The sequence below is a fragment of the Sebastes fasciatus genome, chromosome 13 (genome assembly GCF_043250625.1).
Source record: "Sebastes fasciatus isolate fSebFas1 chromosome 13, fSebFas1.pri, whole genome shotgun sequence".
Taxonomy (NCBI): domain Eukaryota; kingdom Metazoa; phylum Chordata; class Actinopteri; order Perciformes; family Sebastidae; genus Sebastes; species Sebastes fasciatus.
Window position 1 is genome coordinate 5032720 of NC_133807.1, and position 18047 is coordinate 5050766.

General features: G+C 40.0%; 1 protein-coding gene across 1 annotated transcript; it reads left to right on the forward strand.

Moving 5' to 3' along the window:
- The first annotated feature begins 8111 nt into the window (after positions 1-8111).
- LOC141779999 (transmembrane protein 238) lies at positions 8112-13177 on the forward strand. Its single transcript, XM_074655040.1, has 2 exons — positions 8112-10227; positions 12841-13177. Exon 1 carries the CDS (start codon positions 9672-9674, stop codon positions 10212-10214), a length of 543 nt encoding a protein of 180 aa, XP_074511141.1. The 5' UTR covers positions 8112-9671; the 3' UTR covers positions 10215-10227; positions 12841-13177.
- Positions 13178-18047: the final 4870 nt, after the last annotated feature.

An 18047-nucleotide genomic window follows, 5' to 3' on the forward strand; every position in this document is an offset into this window, starting at 1 on the left:
TGACCGTACAGTGCCGAAGGAAGCTTAGAATGCTGAAAAACAAACAATTGAAATGAAGTTGAATGCGGCTGGAGTATATTTGAATTTAAAGGTGCCTTATAGGAATCTTAGATTTTATATATACAAAAGATTTCAATTCGATTTTTTTTTAAATGATAATGTGTTTAAATTTAAAGCTGCTTCACCACAGCAGTCCATCCCCATTTATGCAAAAAAATGTTTCAGTAAAATACCTTTTGTTCTCAAAATTATGACTATTTTGGTTGTTTTGAGTGTTTTCGCTCAAACAAGTTATGGCCAGTTATGTTACAATTCATCATAATTACATTTAACTTTAAGTATTTCCTTCAAATATTTTATACTTAACGACATTTCAGATGAAAATATTGTACTTTTTACTCCACCATGTTGAATACTACTTTCTAAGGACTTATAGGTTTGTATTGTTTTGTTTTTGTTATTGGAAGAACATTGCGAGGCATACAAATCACAGAGCAAACTAGTCTTCTATTTTTTCTCATTCATTCATCATCCTCACAAATGATTCACAAAATTATTATTCAGCACCTCATTACTATTATCTGCTCTGCAAATCAACACATTATGGTGGAAAGGGCACATGTTCAAAATCCATATTTTCTTTCCGTGAAGACTCGGCCATGTATAGAAAAATTACGGACGGTAAAGATGCTCCCTTAACTCTAGTTGTCAAGTTGACGAGTCTGTGAACGATGTGTCTGTGTGTTTAATCCTTTGCTGTGGTTGAGGAAGAGGCCTGCAGAAAGGCTTCATTGCCCTCTTGTGGTGAAAACATACGAGATTCATCCAGCTCCATCAGTCTACTTACAAGAAGCCTTCTATGAATCTCATCATGAACACTCTAGGTGAGGATGTCTGTTATGGGGCACATGACAAGTTAGGGAAGAGAAGAAGTGTGCAGATAGAGGTAACTTAAAGGGGAACTATGCCCATTTTCAAAATTCATACATGTTATTCCTGTGGTCTAAGACAGTCCAAAAAAATATTACTAAACATGAACAACTCTCTCCCAAATCCAAAAAGTAGAATGCTAAAACTCAAATGAGTGATGTCATAGGGTATAAAGTGTGGAACTGCTCCATAGACGATGAATTTGGAAAGATGTTCTAGATGACAATGAGAGGCGGACCTCTGCCAGACAAATGGAAGCTTCACCCGGAGAGAGAGATGTGAAAAAGTCCTGAGTCCAGGATCAGAAAAAGTAGCATCTGGTGCACGCCTCTCCGGCAGTTTACGGCTGCGAGCCTGTGTGCGTAATGCAGCCTACAGATGATGGGGAGGCTGCATTGGTGGGGAGGGGCTTTGATGGGAGCAGTTGTCCAGCAGCAGTCAGTCTGTGTCAGCGCCGGTCCAACAGGGAGACACACAGATAGGATTTAGGTAAGATGGAGATGACTATGTAATGTTTAAAACTTGTATGTTTATTTTATGTAGCTGATCAAATGCTTCTGAACTGATCATTCACATTAATCCTACACTATGGAGATACAAAAGTGTGTTTGCTTGCTGTCAGAATGAGATGATGTTGTTTGTAGTCGTTGTTCACGGTGAATTTGCTGTTGTGCAAGGTGATAGTCTCTAAGTTAGAGTTCAGGCTTCTTCACATTTTATATTTCATTTTGCAGACAGGTTTCCTGAAAATTCTTTTTCTCATCAAACTAGAATAGAAAACTGTATCTTAAAGATTGAAAGTACGATATATTTTCAGTGCTTTGAATCATAAAATAGGTCTGACATTATTCTATGTTTCTTATTGTCAACAAATCCTATGAAAAGACCAAAAGCAACAATGAGTTTATCATACTAACAAGTATTGTGTGTATCCAAAGCCTGATAGATCTAGACCTTTTTACCAATGTATAGATTGTCCACAACCATACACTTGCTTTTTTTTTTTTTTTTTTGCTGTCCTTCCAGATGGGCTACAGAACTTTGCAGTGTTCATTTGGTCATTAAGATCAAATTTGGTCCCTTTTTATTTCTTTGGCTTTGCTTTTGATTAGTTCTTTCTGTGGAAAATGTTCAAACTTTGCGAGGACTGCTCTAGATTCTTGGTGTAGCAGTACGGTGTACTCAAAGCCTATGTTGTTCACAGTGTCCACTGAGAGTTTAAAGTCTGGTTGTCGGGTGTAGTTTCAGGAGAAGATGAGATTATCTCGCATGCTTTGAGTTAGCAGGTTCCAAGATGTTTTCTTTCACAATTTGGCTTTCTCTGGTGATGTTTTCAATTTGTTCGTTTGAACGGGCTGTGACGAGGCGGTTAGTTTTTCCGATGGATGTGATGTGGTTGTGGGCAAATTCCAAGCTTAGCTCTTTTATTATTTTGTGAACAGATAATTAGAAGATCAGGTTTCTTGTTAATGACGGACAGGACGCTGACCTCGATCTCTGTGGCCTGTAGGTCCTTTTTGTCCGTGGGATGAATCTTGTGTGGATTAATCCGCCGCTCAAAATAGCTCCCCAACAAATGGACCATGAATAAGATTAGCTGAAAACTACAGTGACCAGCTGTTTGAGGACATACCGAGCCTTTCTATAACCAGGTCACGGCCATGCTGTCGGCTCTGCGAGACCATACTAAGGCACAGCGGTGCTTTGAGCTGAACGCTAATGTAGGCATGCCAACATGCTCACAGTGACAATGTCAACACGCAGATGTTTAACAGGCATGTTTAGCATGATCACCGTCTTGAGTTTAGTGTGTTAGCATGCTAATATTTGCTAATTAGTGGTAGGCAAACAGCATAGCTGAGGCTCATGGGAATGTCAGTTTTGCAGGTATTTGGTCATAAAACACAGTGTTGGACAAATTCGACTTTTGACCTGATGATGTAAAATCAGAGGATCACCAAAGTTAGGACAACCCATACTGACGGGAACATGAATGTGTGTGGACGGACAGACTGACCAACTTTTAGCATAGCTAAATGGGACTATATATACTTCAGTACCTACTGGCTTTGGTCTTTTCACGGGATTTGTAGACAATAAGAAAAATGTAGAAAAATGCAGGAATTTTCTGGTCACATCAGACTTTGAGATGTGTCTGTGGTGTGATCTGGGATGCGGTGCAATCTAATCTCCACAGAGTCCTCCAGTGTGACCATGCTCTCCTCAGCAGTCACCATAGCAACCATGGATCCCTCCACCCAGGACGGGGATGACACCGAAGCCTCCACGCTGCTCAACCCTCTCCAGGACGGGGAGTCGCCTCACGGTGAGGGCGGTCTGGCGCCATCCTGTCGGCTCCTCTACTTTAAGCCCATCGTGGCCATCGGTGTCGGCACGCTGCTGTTCGGATCGGGCACGGCCCTGTCCCTGCTCTACTTCACCCATGTGGGCAACATCTCTTACCTGTTGGGGCCGCTGTTCCTCTCTGTTGGTCTGATGTTCCTGGTCACAGGCCTGGTCTGGATCCCCATGCTCAAACAGAGCCTGGTGCAAAAGTCGCTCAACCACGGCGAGGGGCTACAAGTGGAGCACAAACACCACTGATGGGGAACTAACGGGACCCATGGACCGTCTGCTTTGAAAGCACAAAGCAATGTGTACAAAAGTATGTGGTCACGCTTTGGGACAGTATGGACTTGCATTGTGGGAGTGTTGGATCCGGCATTTTTGGAGCTTGACCCATACCAGGGACTAAAAGTCAGGATTTCTCAGCCTCTGCTGTTGTCTCTATTTTAGCATTCTCAATTTGAATCTGTCGATTGAGACTGAATTGCCATTTTGGTTTCACTTCATCATGCAGTCTGACATGGTGACCTTGTCAAGCCCTTTTCTGTTTGTTGGGCTAATCAGTCGAAAAAACTTTACAGTAGAAATACTAAGATCATCAAGTCCCCCTCCCCCAAATAAAACCATCGACAATAAAGTATCAAAATGTTTTTTTAATTTTTAAAAACTGATCTGAAAAGACTGTTCTGTTATATTGTGTGACATTGTATGTCCCAACATGAAGGTCTCTGTCCTGTGAAAACCTTGTGTCTCCTAAATGTCAACTTTTAACGTGCTAAGAACAACAGTCCTATTCAGCTTTGTGACAGTGTGTTTTAGAGAATCCAATGAGGTTTCAAATGGTTTATTTAGTCTAATGGTTACGTGTCCACAGGCTCCTTCCTTTCCACGCTTCCGATTCATTGTCTATGTAAGCAGCCGTGCAATGCATTCTGGTAGCGTGACAGCGCAATTCGAGAAACGGAGCGTCGCGACGCCCGCTCCTCATTTGCATAAAGTTGTAACTGAAAGATGTAACTTTGACTATGTATTAAGGGGTTTAGTAGATCAGTAGGAAATCCTATTATTCATCAATTAAGTGCATAATGTTGAAATACATACCAGAGTTTATTAGCTTTAGACACATCAGCCCTCAGTGTTCAACCTGACCTGGACCCATCACAGAAAGACTTCCCAGATGGGTAATAATAGTATATGAGGCATACACCTGGCATGTAAAGACGTCCATACTGTATCTTGCATGACAAATTAAACACTTTTTGACTAGCTGGCTGGCTAAATGGTTGTTATGTCGATTTAAGAGTTGTTATTTCTGTAAGTCAGCTTTATAACATTTGTACAGTTAGGTTAATCTTTATTTATTTAATTTGTCATTAACAAAATATAATAACAATATGTACATTCAAAACTGTTCATGCCAGGGGTACAATAAAAAAGTAAAATTAAAAAATAAAAAAATATAATTAACAGTAGAGAGATATACATCAACTGTATATAGAGACAAAAAATACAAAATCAAAATAAATTCTCATCTGTCCATAAGAAATTTATCAAACACAAAGCTGATTCTGGTTGCCTTCTTATTCTTCATGTTTTTAATTGTGGTGCCACACTGCCTCAGTTCTTGATAAAAATGTTCCAAATTGTGTTTGTAGTCCGACCATCTCTTCTTGCTAATGTGGAATTTTCTCCAAAATAGAATCAACTGTACAAAGAACATAAAATCTTTATCCTTCTCATTACCTTCAAAACAAATAAAAATGTTTTTTTTCCTGAAATTGAATTGTTTGTCCAGTTTTCCTTCTTAAATAATGTTCAACATCCAACCAAAATATTCTGGTATACATAGAGTGCTAAAACAAATGACATATTATTTCTTCTTCTAATTCACAGAATGTACAAGAATACTTACAATATCAATTCTAAAACTCTACAATGTCTTTTTTGCTGGATATATGCAGTGCAAAATTTGAAAGGAAACGTCTTTAACTTTACTATTGAGACAGAATTTATCCCCAACTACCCAAATTTTCCTGCTAAACAATTTCTCCATAAAGTGAAGGTCAAAAGAATCTTCCTGGAGGCAGAGTCACAGCTTGTATGAAATTCCTTATGTATTTGTTAGAGCATCTATTCTTGGTAATGTGGACTTCTCCAAGGAATATACCACTATTAAATGGATCCAACATTGAAATCTCCCTTACTGAACCTCTAAGAAGTTGCAGCATACTCCTCGGCAGAGCATCAAACACCACTGCATACAGTATACTCTTTTGGAGTAACTGAGCTAAATTTGGAAAGGAATTCATTGTCAGTTAAGTTCATCTTTATTAATGCTCGTCAGTTTTTGTGGCCGTTTTTCCAGCTCTGACTCAAGAAGATGACGTCCCGATTCTTAATACCGCCTACAAAGCTCTGATTGGCCAATTGTCTCTCCAATCGGGGACACAACAGTAGATCTAACTCTAATCGCTGAAAAAAACGTTTGGTTTTGCCAGTGATTCAGAGGTCTGGTACCAGGCTTTTGTTAGTCCCCAAACTTGATGTGAGTGCAACATTGAATCACTGGCGTAGCCCCGTGGTACAAGGCGTGAATGCGGCTCTAAGACCCCTCTACATATGCAGCTTTTAAAGTGAATATGTCCTCATATGTCCGGTGTCCATTTTCTCTATTTTATTTGACAAATGTGTCGCAGGCCGTCCCACACGGGTCATTTTCTGCTGCCCATCTGTCTCATTGTGTCCTCGCTGGTTGATGCTGTCTGTTATTTATTTATTTATTTGTCATCTTCTCCATAAGCCTGTCTGCTCTCTGTGGCTGCTGTGTGCTGAGTAAATCCTTTAGAACGGGATTACTGAGGCAGAGAAATGCTACTGGACGTATCCATCTCTGATTGTTCTGGTTGCAGACCTCCCAAACTCCACCCCAACACACACACACACACACACTTCAGCTTTGTGCCGTGGCTCCAGGCCAAAGACCAGCGAATGAACTGATGTGACCTAATCTAACCTACAGCTCGTCCATCTGTCTGTGTGCAGTCTGCGAAGGCAACAGCAAACCATCCAGTGACACACTGACACAAACATGTATAGAAGTCTGTAAATGTTGCCTGTTTTTCTGTTGTTTTTTTCCCGTTGATTGAACAGCAGTGAAGAGCTGTGTAGTTTTTCAACCACTGCAGATGCTCAATACCAATACCTGTTAACCTGCACCATTAAAGGTCACATATTATACTCCATTTAAACTAGTTATTATAGGTCTCAGACACCTCCAAACCATGTCTCTGAAGTTTTTTTTTCAAAAAAACAATCAGATCATGCATTCCAGCATGTCTCTATAACCTCTGTTTCAGCCCATTTCCAAAAGTGCTGATTTCTGTGTCTGTAGCCTCTGTCTCCTCCCACTCTGCTCTGATTGGTCAGCGTTTTCTGTCAATCAAACGTCCTCAACAACACAGCGTCACCCTCCCCGCCCCCCTCGCGGCCTGAGAGCAGGGAGAGAGAGGAGCTAGAATAGAGCTTATAAACCACTTTAAAGTTTATAAACCAGAAACTTCACCCAGCGCACGTTACCGGAGGAATCTGATCAGAAATCGGCGACACATGATGAACATCTGCGGTCCAGATTCCAGGTTTTCCTGACGGTTTCTCTCAGGTAAATAATACTATTTATATCTCTGTTAGTTAGCTCAGTGTTTACCTCATGCATCAACTCTGTAAACCGTAAACATATACTCTGTTTTACGTCTGTCTTTACAGATCCATCTGTGAGAAATGACCGACAGAATCATCCCAGAGGAGAGCAGACAGCTGAGAGCAGATGGCTCTGTTTACATGGAGATACAGAGCTAACCCGGTAGCATGTAGCTAACCCGTTAGCATGTAGCTACATGCTAACGGGTTAGCTACATGCTACCGCTATGACACGGTGTGTAAACACAGCGACCATCAGGGTGGAAAATAGAAGATGTGAAACAGTAGTCAGTTCATTATTTCTGCTAAAAGATAAATGTATGGAAGATCAGAGTAATGGTATATTATTTACAGTAGTAGCTGTCTCTGTGTTACCATGACTACAGACCACCGGAGCTTAGCTTACCATAGTTTACCAGAGCTGAAGACTTTCTCCTGTACCATGTTAACATAACTGCAGGTGGGATGATTACAAATGCTGTGAATAATTAATATTGTCATCTGTCTACTCAAATAAAGTTTGACTGTGAAACAGAAATGTGTTGTGTTGCTTACAAGTCACTATTTACTACCTGTACTCTGCTACATGCATGACATCAAATATATATAATATATAAATATCATCTGTTTAAACAGTGTAATTACATAAAGCCTTTGTGAAAGAACATGTTATATTTAGATGATGGGAGTACATGAAGCCTGTTCTGCTGGTTCTTGCAGACTAACAGTAGGAGCTACTTTGCTCAAGTTCGGTTGAGGAGGAGAGACAGTGACGCGCTGTGGGGCGGGGTCAGCTACTGAAGGTTCTCTCTGGTTCGACCAGGAAACCCTCACGTGGCTTGCATTCTCTAATGACGTCAGAATACAAGGAAAAAAGCGAATTTTTTTTCTGCACCCATTTCCGGACAAACGGAGGAGAAAAAGAGAGAGGATGGTCTTTTATGATACTATGGTGGCCTGTAGACACACTGGGGACAGATATTGATGTTTAAAAGACATGGAAAAGTGCATTTTGCATAATAGGTGACCTTTAACACTTATATGGAGATTATGAACACAGTAACAATATATTCCATAAGAAAAGATGATTTATATTTCATTCGAATCAACTCGTATTATTATTATTGCACAGAGTTCCAGTACAACAAAATGCAGTTTGGCATTTAAATTGAAAGCACAGAAGCAAACAGACAACTAGTTTTGTCCTTGACCAACTACAACAGTAAAACCATACTTGGACATTGATGCATTAGTATAATAATTCAGTGATATAATAGTAGAACACTGAGTACTTTTACTAATTTTGTCATTGTATGCATCACTGTAGGTCAGGGGTCTGCAACCTGCGGCTCCGGAGCCACGTGCGGCTCTTTAGCCCCTCTCCAGTGGCTCCCTGTGGATTTAAAAAAAATGGAAATGAATAACAGTTTTTTGTTTACATTTTCATTTTTATTTATCATTGTTGTAGGTTTATGATACGACGGATTATTAGGGCCACATTGAGGAAAAAATAAATAAATCTGAGATTTCGAGAATAAAGTCATAATATTACGGGAATTAAGTCATAGGTTTACCAGAAAAAAGTCGTAGTATTATGAGAATAAAGTCATAATATTATAAAGTAGTAACTTTACATGTTATTTTCTTTTTTCTCGTAAAGTTGTGACTTTATTCTCGTAAAGTTGTGACTTTATTCTCGTAATATTATGACTTTTTCTCATAAGTTATGACTTTATTCTTGTAATATTACGAATTTTTTCTCGTTAAGTTATGACTTTATTCTCGTAATATTACGACTTTTTCTCGTTAAAGGGACTGTTTGTAACTTTCAGAAATGCTTGTTAACAGCGACACCTGTGGCCGTTAAGTCACCGAAAGTCAGAGACGGGCTCACGCTTGCTCCGGCCACATGCGAGCGCGCATGGGATCCCGACCCGGTAGATTTATTTGTGTAAAAGTTACAAACAGTCCCTTTAAGTTATGACTTTATTCTCGTAATATTACGACTTTTTTTCTCATAAAGTATGACTTTATTCTGGAAATCTCAGATTTTTTTCCCTCAATGTGGCCCTAATACTCCGTCGTACATTTGTACTTTGGCCCTCACTGCATTAGACTTATATACTATATACTTAGACTATAAGCTGTGTTACCTTCATCACAATGCTCAAATGTTTTGCGGCTTCAGACAGATTTTCTTTCTTTTTTTTTTTAGCTAAAATGTCTCTTTTGATAGTAAAGGTTGCTGACCCCTGCTGTAGGCTATATTACACTAGGAAGACCCAGTCCACACATTAGCTTCTTTCATATTTATTGATCAGCCTGCTTGAGGTGAAATAGAAGCTCTGTAGTCAGGTCGGTGAGTTATAGACTGAGGTACAGTGTGGAACACATTCTGTAACACTCACCTCTTCTAATTGCAGGTGAATCAAATAATCTCTAAGAATAAGAATAATAACATCTCGTTACCGGCCAGGTATCCCGGTAGAGCTCTCAGTCCCTCCTCCAGTGGGCTCCTCGCCCCTCCTCTGAGTCTGACAGGCAGACTACCTACCTGTCCTCCTGAGCGAGCCTCACCTGCCTCACCTGACTCACCTGGACCGCCGCTCTGAAACCCAATGCCGGGACACAGAGGCACCGGGCAATAAGCGGTATAAATCGTCAGAGAGTCGTTTAGGGTCTATACCGTATATGCCGTCATGGAACCGGAGTACCGGGGTCTGGGTCGGTGCGTGTGCTGCTTCTGGCTCGCGGTAGCCTTTGACGTGTTCGGTCTGCTCGTGCTGCTCCTCGGGGTGTTCGTCAACGTGTTCTTCTACGACCTGCTGATCTACGCGGGAGCCATCGTGATCTTCCTCAGCCTCATCTGGTGGGTGTTCTGGTACTCCGGGAACATCGAGGTGCCTCCGGCGGAGCTGGAGGATGATGTGGGCTTACTGAAGAAGGACCAGGGCGGCGCTCTGAGCGGCATCAGCGGCGCGGTGCGGCGCCTCTCCAGCCGCCTCTCCAGCGGCATCAGGACGTCGCTCCGCAGGAACAACGGAGCGGCACCGTCCGGTACCCGCACGGGCCGCGCACAGAGGTCAACCGGAGGGCCAACGGCGGCCCCGCGGGCGGAGCAGGTGGAGGTTGCCATGGCAACGATTACCCCACAGGAGGATACCCCGCACTATGCTGTCTCATCAGTGGAGGGCTGTGACGTCGAGATGCCGCACACAGCTACAGAGACCTCACCTACATAGAGGAGGCCAACAGGTGGGTGAGGCCTTTCTTCTCTTCTTCTTCTTTCATCTGTTCATATATATATATATATATATATATATATGTATGTATGTATGTATGTATGTATGTATATATATATATATATATATGTATGTAGGTATTTTGTAAAAAAAATGAAGTATATTGAGTTATCAACTAAAATGTTATGATACTGATTGGTTAAATGTTTGTTCAATTTAATCAATCCTTATCTCTGAAATCAATATGATCAGCGTTATGCATTCTACAAAGAAAGATTTGATGCATTTAGATTTTGATGAATCTTATCAATTGAACTTTAAAAAAATGTTAAAATTGTAATTTTAATTGATTTTTGTTGTGAAAAACTTCTAGATAAATATGTAGAAGTATTCTTTAGAGGAGGGATGGAAACGCAATCTTAACAGGTTAATATAAACCTTTTTTATGATAATGTATTACTATGTTTCGGTAGTGACAAATTTTGGGAGAAGAAAAACATTCCAATCCAGTCTGAAAATACAATACCAAAATACAATACTAATATATACTATATATATATATATATATATATGTACCCAGCCAACATGGTTATGTGGGCCCCACATGGGTTATGCTGGGGGTACCTGGGTACCAAGTAGGTATGAATTGGTATGGGCATCTTATCTGGGGCCCACTTGGATCAACTAAGTAGGTCCCACATAGGCTCCCCATGTGGGCTACCCATGTGGGTTCTAGGTGGGTCAATAATGGGAAATTAGTGCATGGGCTCAGAATGGGCAACACAAATGGGGCCCACTTGGGTCAGCTAAGTTGGTCCCACATTGGCTCCCCATTTGGGCTACCCGTGTGGGTCTTAGTTGGGTCACTACTGGGAAATTAGTGCATGGGGCCAACATGGAAACTGTGGACAAACCCACTTACAACCCATATTTCAGGCCATGTAGTCCCCATGTAGTTCCCACATAGAACTTAAACCTGGGGCCGAGATGGGTTTTGGTTTATGTTGCCCAGATTGGGCCCAGTGTACTCCTGCATGAAACTCACAAGGGCAATTGGCATGGGGCCATTATGGAACCCATGGACAATCCCATATAGGGCCCATTTTTCATGGGCCCTATATACAAATGTTGGCCGGGTAGTAGCCCATATATATTGCATGTCTGCAACTTGTTCTCTGCTCATAATGTAAGCCTATATTTCTTTTTTTTACTGCACAACCTGCACCACAGTTTATACATTTTACTATTATACTATTACTCACCTGCATGGCTACCACAGTATATCATATATTATATTCCTATATTTTTAATGCAGCACTATTTTAATTTTACTTTGTTCCACTTATGTAATTTTTATTTATACATACAGTATATATTTTTTATGCATATCTGTAAGAGTGCTGTTGGAGGGAGCCTGAGACCTAATAATACTAATACTAATAATAAACTGCTTCACTGTAACTGTTGTGCATATAACAGAAATGTAGCATATAATAAAAAACTTTAAACTTCAAAATATGATACTAATATGGTGATTGTGGAAAGCAGCGAGGTTTCATCTGAGGATTCTCATTGTTAGACCCATGTATATTTAAACATTTGGCAATTCACCTTCCATGGTCTGCAGATAACAGTCTGTGACCCCATCCATCTAAGAAAGCCTTTACCAGGCACAACAAAGGGACATTTTCTAATATCATATTTATTATTGTCTAAGGTTTTGTTTATTTTTTTTCTGTATTGTGTGCAGTGATATTTTCTGTAAATCGTATGTCCCTTAGGTCTGGTGGTGATAGAAAGGCTGTTTCAACTTCACACTGCTAGGAATATAATTCTAATGAAAAAATACAAACATTTTTGTTCATGTTTATTTGTAGAATGTAAAATCCTCCTCAAGTCATTCAAACCCAAATTCCCAGTAATAACACTATGTCCTCAGTGATAGCTTTGGTCCCACTTCTAAAAGTTTGCTTTGATATATATATAAATATATATATATACAGTATATTCCATTGGTAAAACATGGTCTCAACACAATATTATAGGAATTTGATCCAACCAAAGCTTATTAATATAATTATTATTACTTTATTATCAGTGAAAGTGAATAGGCAGACATCAACAAAGTGAAGTTTATAGTATTGTATTTGTGTGTTTTACGTCGGATATAACATCATATATAAAACCTAAAACAAACACATGTAAAATGAATTGGGGGTTATGGACACAAAAGGAATCATAGTCCTGTTGTAAATTTTTTCACTAGCATAAATTATCTTTATTTAATAAAACATTCTAGAATACCACAACTATGAAAAACATGTTGTTTTTATGGGGGCGTTCTCCTGGCTGAGTGACTTCATTTTCTTTCAGTCTGATGTGGTTTAAATGCGGAACTAAAAGGACTACCTGTGCTGTGGCAGTAAAGAATCTTATCACTGGACAAATCATTAACCACCGTCCACCGCTCACTAAAAGACAAGCCCTTAGTTTAAACAACAGCACGCTTACCTGAAACTTCCTTCTTCTGATCACACGTCAACTCAGAAACAAAACTCATGTCCACTCTGTCTGTGCACACGCTTTAATAGTGATTAATAATGATCATCCATTCTCTACCCCACAGACAGCAGAGAGCCTGCCCTACGCTGTCTGCAGCTGTCTCCAGTTGATGCTCAACTTTTTTTTACTATTTGTGTGTTTAATGTGAAATGATTATTAATTGATGATGATATCTGGAAAATGTGTTGTTGAGTCTTTATTACGTACTTTATTAAAATGTATATATTTTCCTAATAAATGTTATGTTTGTAATCAGTATGGCAGCATCCATTCAGTCTGTTTGAGATCAAGAGACGTTACTATTACAAAATACAAACATTACAATTTTAGGACAGACATACAGTGTCTTATTCTCCATCCAGTGTCTTATTCACCACCCAATGTCTTATTCTCCACCCAATGTCTTATTCTCCACCCAATGTCTTATTCACCACCCAATGTCTTATTCTCCACCCAATGTCTTATTCACCACCCAATGTCTTATTCTCCACCCAATGTCTTATTCTCCACCCAATGTCTTATTCTCCACCCAATGTCTTATTCACCACCCAATGTCTTATTCTCCACCCAATGTCTTATTCACCACCCAGTGTCTTATTCACCACCCAATGTCTTATTCTCCACCCAATGTCTTATTCTCCACCCAGTGTCTTATGGGGCTCCTCAACGGTACACCCATGGTCCTATACATGTTTTCTATTTATATGCTACCATTGGGTCACATCATCAGTCAGAACAATATTTCCTGCCGATTGTATGCAGACGATATGCAGTTTTATCTTTATATTAATCTTAACAACCTGAGCAGACAGTTGATTTTTCATGACTGCATTTATGTCATCCAACACTTCCTGCAGTTGAATGTCAACAGAAACATTTAATTAGTAACATCCTGGTTAGAATACTGTTATACACTTTTCTTTGGCAGGTCTAATCAATATTTTATACTAACAACGTATCAAATGACAGTGTGAAAACAATGTGAAAGGGGTTGCTCGCAGTGATGAACCTACAGAGAATCACCTGAATCTGTAGCTCCACTCGGCTTTACAGTGAGTTTCTGCTAATTACTTAACTGTCCAGCCCACAACTTGACTGTTCTGGTTCGCTCTCACTGCTCTCATGGTGTCATTTTCGGCCAAAGCAGGCAGGTCTTTTTAGCAAAAAAGCTCTGATAAGCCCACTGTACACTACCTGCCAAGCAGCAAACAGCAGACAGACACAGCTAGACAGTAGCTGGTGAACACTGTGGAGCATTTAGCAGCTAAAGAGACATATATTTCCCTCAGGCATTGGTGGAGACCAAAAACAGAGCTAAAAGAGAGAGAATATTGGACTTACTCCATCAGGTGGGCAAAAACACCACTCCAAATGAATAATAATGTCGCTTATAACTGCTGAATGTGTTAATAACCAACAGCTTGCTAACACATTTTCCAAATCCATTTAAAAGGTGATATGTCAATGTTGTGTTCACAACTTGTTTCTGCTGCCTCCAAGTAGCCAAAAACATCTGTCATTGAAGGTTTAAGTAATTCCCACAGGTGTCAGCTCTACATCAATATCAGTCATAATAGCTGGTAATTACAACTACGCAAGGGAGTCACAATGGATACCAAAAAGCCTACACCACCTTACAAATCATGTAGTATACTTTTTTGTGGGCTGATGAAAATCCATGCTTTCAAACTTTCTTAACTTGTATTTGAGTAAAATAAAAACATTAGGATATATACGACAGAAGACACACCTTTCAGGTAGTCCATAGGGCAAGAGCGGCTTCTGCTGTGATAAAAGCAGTAAATGAATGGATGTATGGTTCAGGCTACCAGGTTTATGCTGTGACCCTGACCTTATTAAAGACGATGATTATGATTTCTATATTATGTTACTGGTTAGTTGGGACCTACTGATCCTTCTGGGCACTTTAAGTTGTTGCAGCAGCCAACAGGTTACAGCAGGGAAAGCTGAATATAAATATCTAATGTAATCAATAAATGTGCACTGGTGGCTAACTTAGTTTCGGTGAGCAGAATATCATACTGCTGTGTGTAGCTGGTAGCAGGCTTCCTTGTTCCCACCCATGTTGATAACAAGCCTCAGCGTCTAACCTTTGGAACCAGTTGGTTTTATTGTACTGCTGTTTCCTCTGACTGTAGCTGTGCACTTCTTCCAATACTACTGATTCTACAACTACTGCAGAGTCCCATTCAATCACTTTCCATGTTGACAGGTTTACTGTGACAACTTCATCATTGGTTCCAAAGGTGGTAAATAAGTCCCTTACTTAACACATCAAAATAATTTTGCCTTACATGTAAGGAGAACAAGCACTTTTGTGACATCATAATGCTACATAAGTGTCACAAAAAGGAACAAAATAGCTGAGCTTGAAACAGGTATGAGATGAGTAGTGAGAGAGAGTCTCCTTTCAGTTTACTTTTTATGTACTTATCAGAGATATACTTAACAAGATTATACTTGGCTTATACTGACAAGTATACAGAAAAGTCTAAGTCTACTTGGCTTATACTGATAAGTATACAGAAAAGTATATTTGGTTAATGCTTACTTTTTGATAGAGTAGCCTGTTAGAGTGAGTGAGAGTTTGTCAATGTATGTTTTGATATGAATTTACTTCAATTCATCAAGATTTTTCTAAGTTTTTCCATTCTCAAAGTTTACTATTCTTACTCTTAAAGTACACTTAAAAGTATACTTTTAGAAACTAAAAAGTGGGCCAATTTAGTCCCAAGAAGTATTGAAGTATTACACTTACAAGTATACTACTAGTACATTGTTATTAGTATACTTACTACATAATGTATTCTTGGGAAATATACTTAACCTTTACTTAAGTTTACTTCATAATAATAAGTTGAAGTATACTACGTTTTCGTAAGGGGAGGTGGAGGAACAGCCTCTCAAAGGCAGGCTGGGATGGACCGCATGTGTTTGATGCAAATTGAGAAATATAAAATGTTGACAATAAGTCTTGTTGTAAGAAAGCATAATTTTTTCATTTTACTATCTTACGATTGTAAAATATAGAATATATATAAAACATATATTTCAGACATCCCATGTATGATTAGTCTCAAACTGCACGACTAGAGCCTCACAATGTCTCCTCCAACTGTTTCTTTTTCTAAAACTGCTGTGTGTAGGATTTGAAAATATCACTTAGGCGACTCCTAGTGGTAGTATAAAAAAAAGACAGTGCACTCAGCTACGTATTGGTACATAAGTAGCCTATTACCCTGATATGTAGCCCCTTTTTTATATAGTCTATCAGCCTGGAGCAGTAAAACGAGATCCCTCATTCAGAAAATGTCACCACTTCATATGCAATCTATTGAAGGTTTGTGTGAAACATGATCCTGTGGAAATAAGTTTGGACCTTGTCATTGACATAATCGACATCGACAAAGAGGGAGAAGTGGGACAAGTGGTGTATTTGATGATTCAGCAGCCCCACACCACATTCATTTTGGGGTTGTCCTCATTCTCTTATTGTTTGATTTCTCCAGATGTATTCATTACAACATGTGTGTTCATTTTTCATACTTCATTCATTTATTGGATATGTCCATGTTTGGTTTTATGATGTCTGTATTCAAAATGGTTCAAGATTCAAGATTCAAGCCCTTTATTGTTATTGTGTAGTACAACGAAATTAGATTGTGACAATCCCAGAGGTGCTAAAAAAGATAATACATAAAAAAAGAGATAGTGCCATATAAATATTAAAAAAATATATTTATAAAAGATAATACAATATAAAATATAAAAATACAATATGTATATTGATGAGATGACAGTTTTGCCAGATTATTGCTCAAGGGTAACAGTAAACATTTGTTTTGGCTTGGTCACAAAAAGTGTGTGCTTCTCAAGGGTTTAAAGCAGGGGTCTCAAACTCGCGGCCCGCGGGCCAATTGCGGCCCGCAAGACGATATTTTGTGGCCCCCACCTTGATATGAAAGTTTAATGTTAGTGCGGCCCGCAAATTTTTTTTTTTTTTTTATAAAGTTTTTTATAAAGTTTTTTTGGGGGCATTTTTTCATTTTTATTGACAGGACAGTGGATAGAGTCTTGGAAAGGGGGGAGAGAGAGAGTGGATGCGGAAAGGGCCACAGGCCGGATTCGAACCCAGGCCGCCGCGGTCAGGACCAAGTCTTGTTACATGGGCGCCCGCTCTACCAACTGAGCTAACCAGGCGCCCTCGGCCCGCGAGTTTTATGTGAATGGCAGTTTGCCGTGGAAGGTCCCTTTGTTGCGCGAGCCCGAGCTGAACGAACCTACCAATCACAGTGGGGTATATGGCTCCCGGGGGCGGGCAATCGGCCGGGCTTGATGCAAGCAGAGAAACATTTCACAACAACTGTGGCGGCGCCCGTGTAACATCGCATAAACTCGATTAAAGCTTGATTTATACTTCTGCGTTGAATCGACGCCGTAGCCTGACGTGCACCTCTCTAGAAATGTAACTACACGTCGCGGCGACGCAGACCGCAACAGCTGTGATTGGTCCAGTCTCTCAGCGATGCTGAGCGGCCAGGACCAAGTTCTACTTCTCTCTGCCTCCATCTTTTCAATGTTTGTTCACACAAATCCACTCAGATATATTTTCTCTTTTCGGCGTTGCAGTAATGTAAAAGTTCTGTGGTTCAACAGTTATTAGCTCCAACTCCGCTCAGTTTCTGTTTGTAGTACAAGAAGAAGAGGAAACTCATAGAGACGCCGCCGCCAACTAGCGGTTTGGTGGTGTAATTGCAGAGCAACACAAACACAGCAGGCACAACTTTATTGCGGAGTGACACCAAGTGGAATGAATATATATCTTGTCACACAGCCCCAATCATGTCTTTTTCAAAGCCTGCAGTGAAGAGAAATGTTGGTGACGAGCACAGACAATTTCAGGAAAAGTGGGAGACGCAATAGAGGCCATGTTCAGAAGAACCGTTCATGTTCTTCAATGTTCCATTAATGTTCAGGACAGTTCATGTTCAGAAGAACCCATTCAAGTTAAAGAACTGTTAATAATGACGTTTGAGAAGATTGTTGTTTTTTTTAACAAAGCTTTTTTTGTGGAATACCTGATGCGGCCCAGCCTCACCCAGACTCTGCCTCCAGCGGCCCCCAGGTAAATTGAGTTTGAGACCACTGGTTTAAAGACTCTCCGTTTATAGTTTCTTCCCTGAGGCAGAGAATCACACACTTGTTGGCCGACCGGAACCTATTGCCCTATGAGTCGAGCTCATGGGGAAG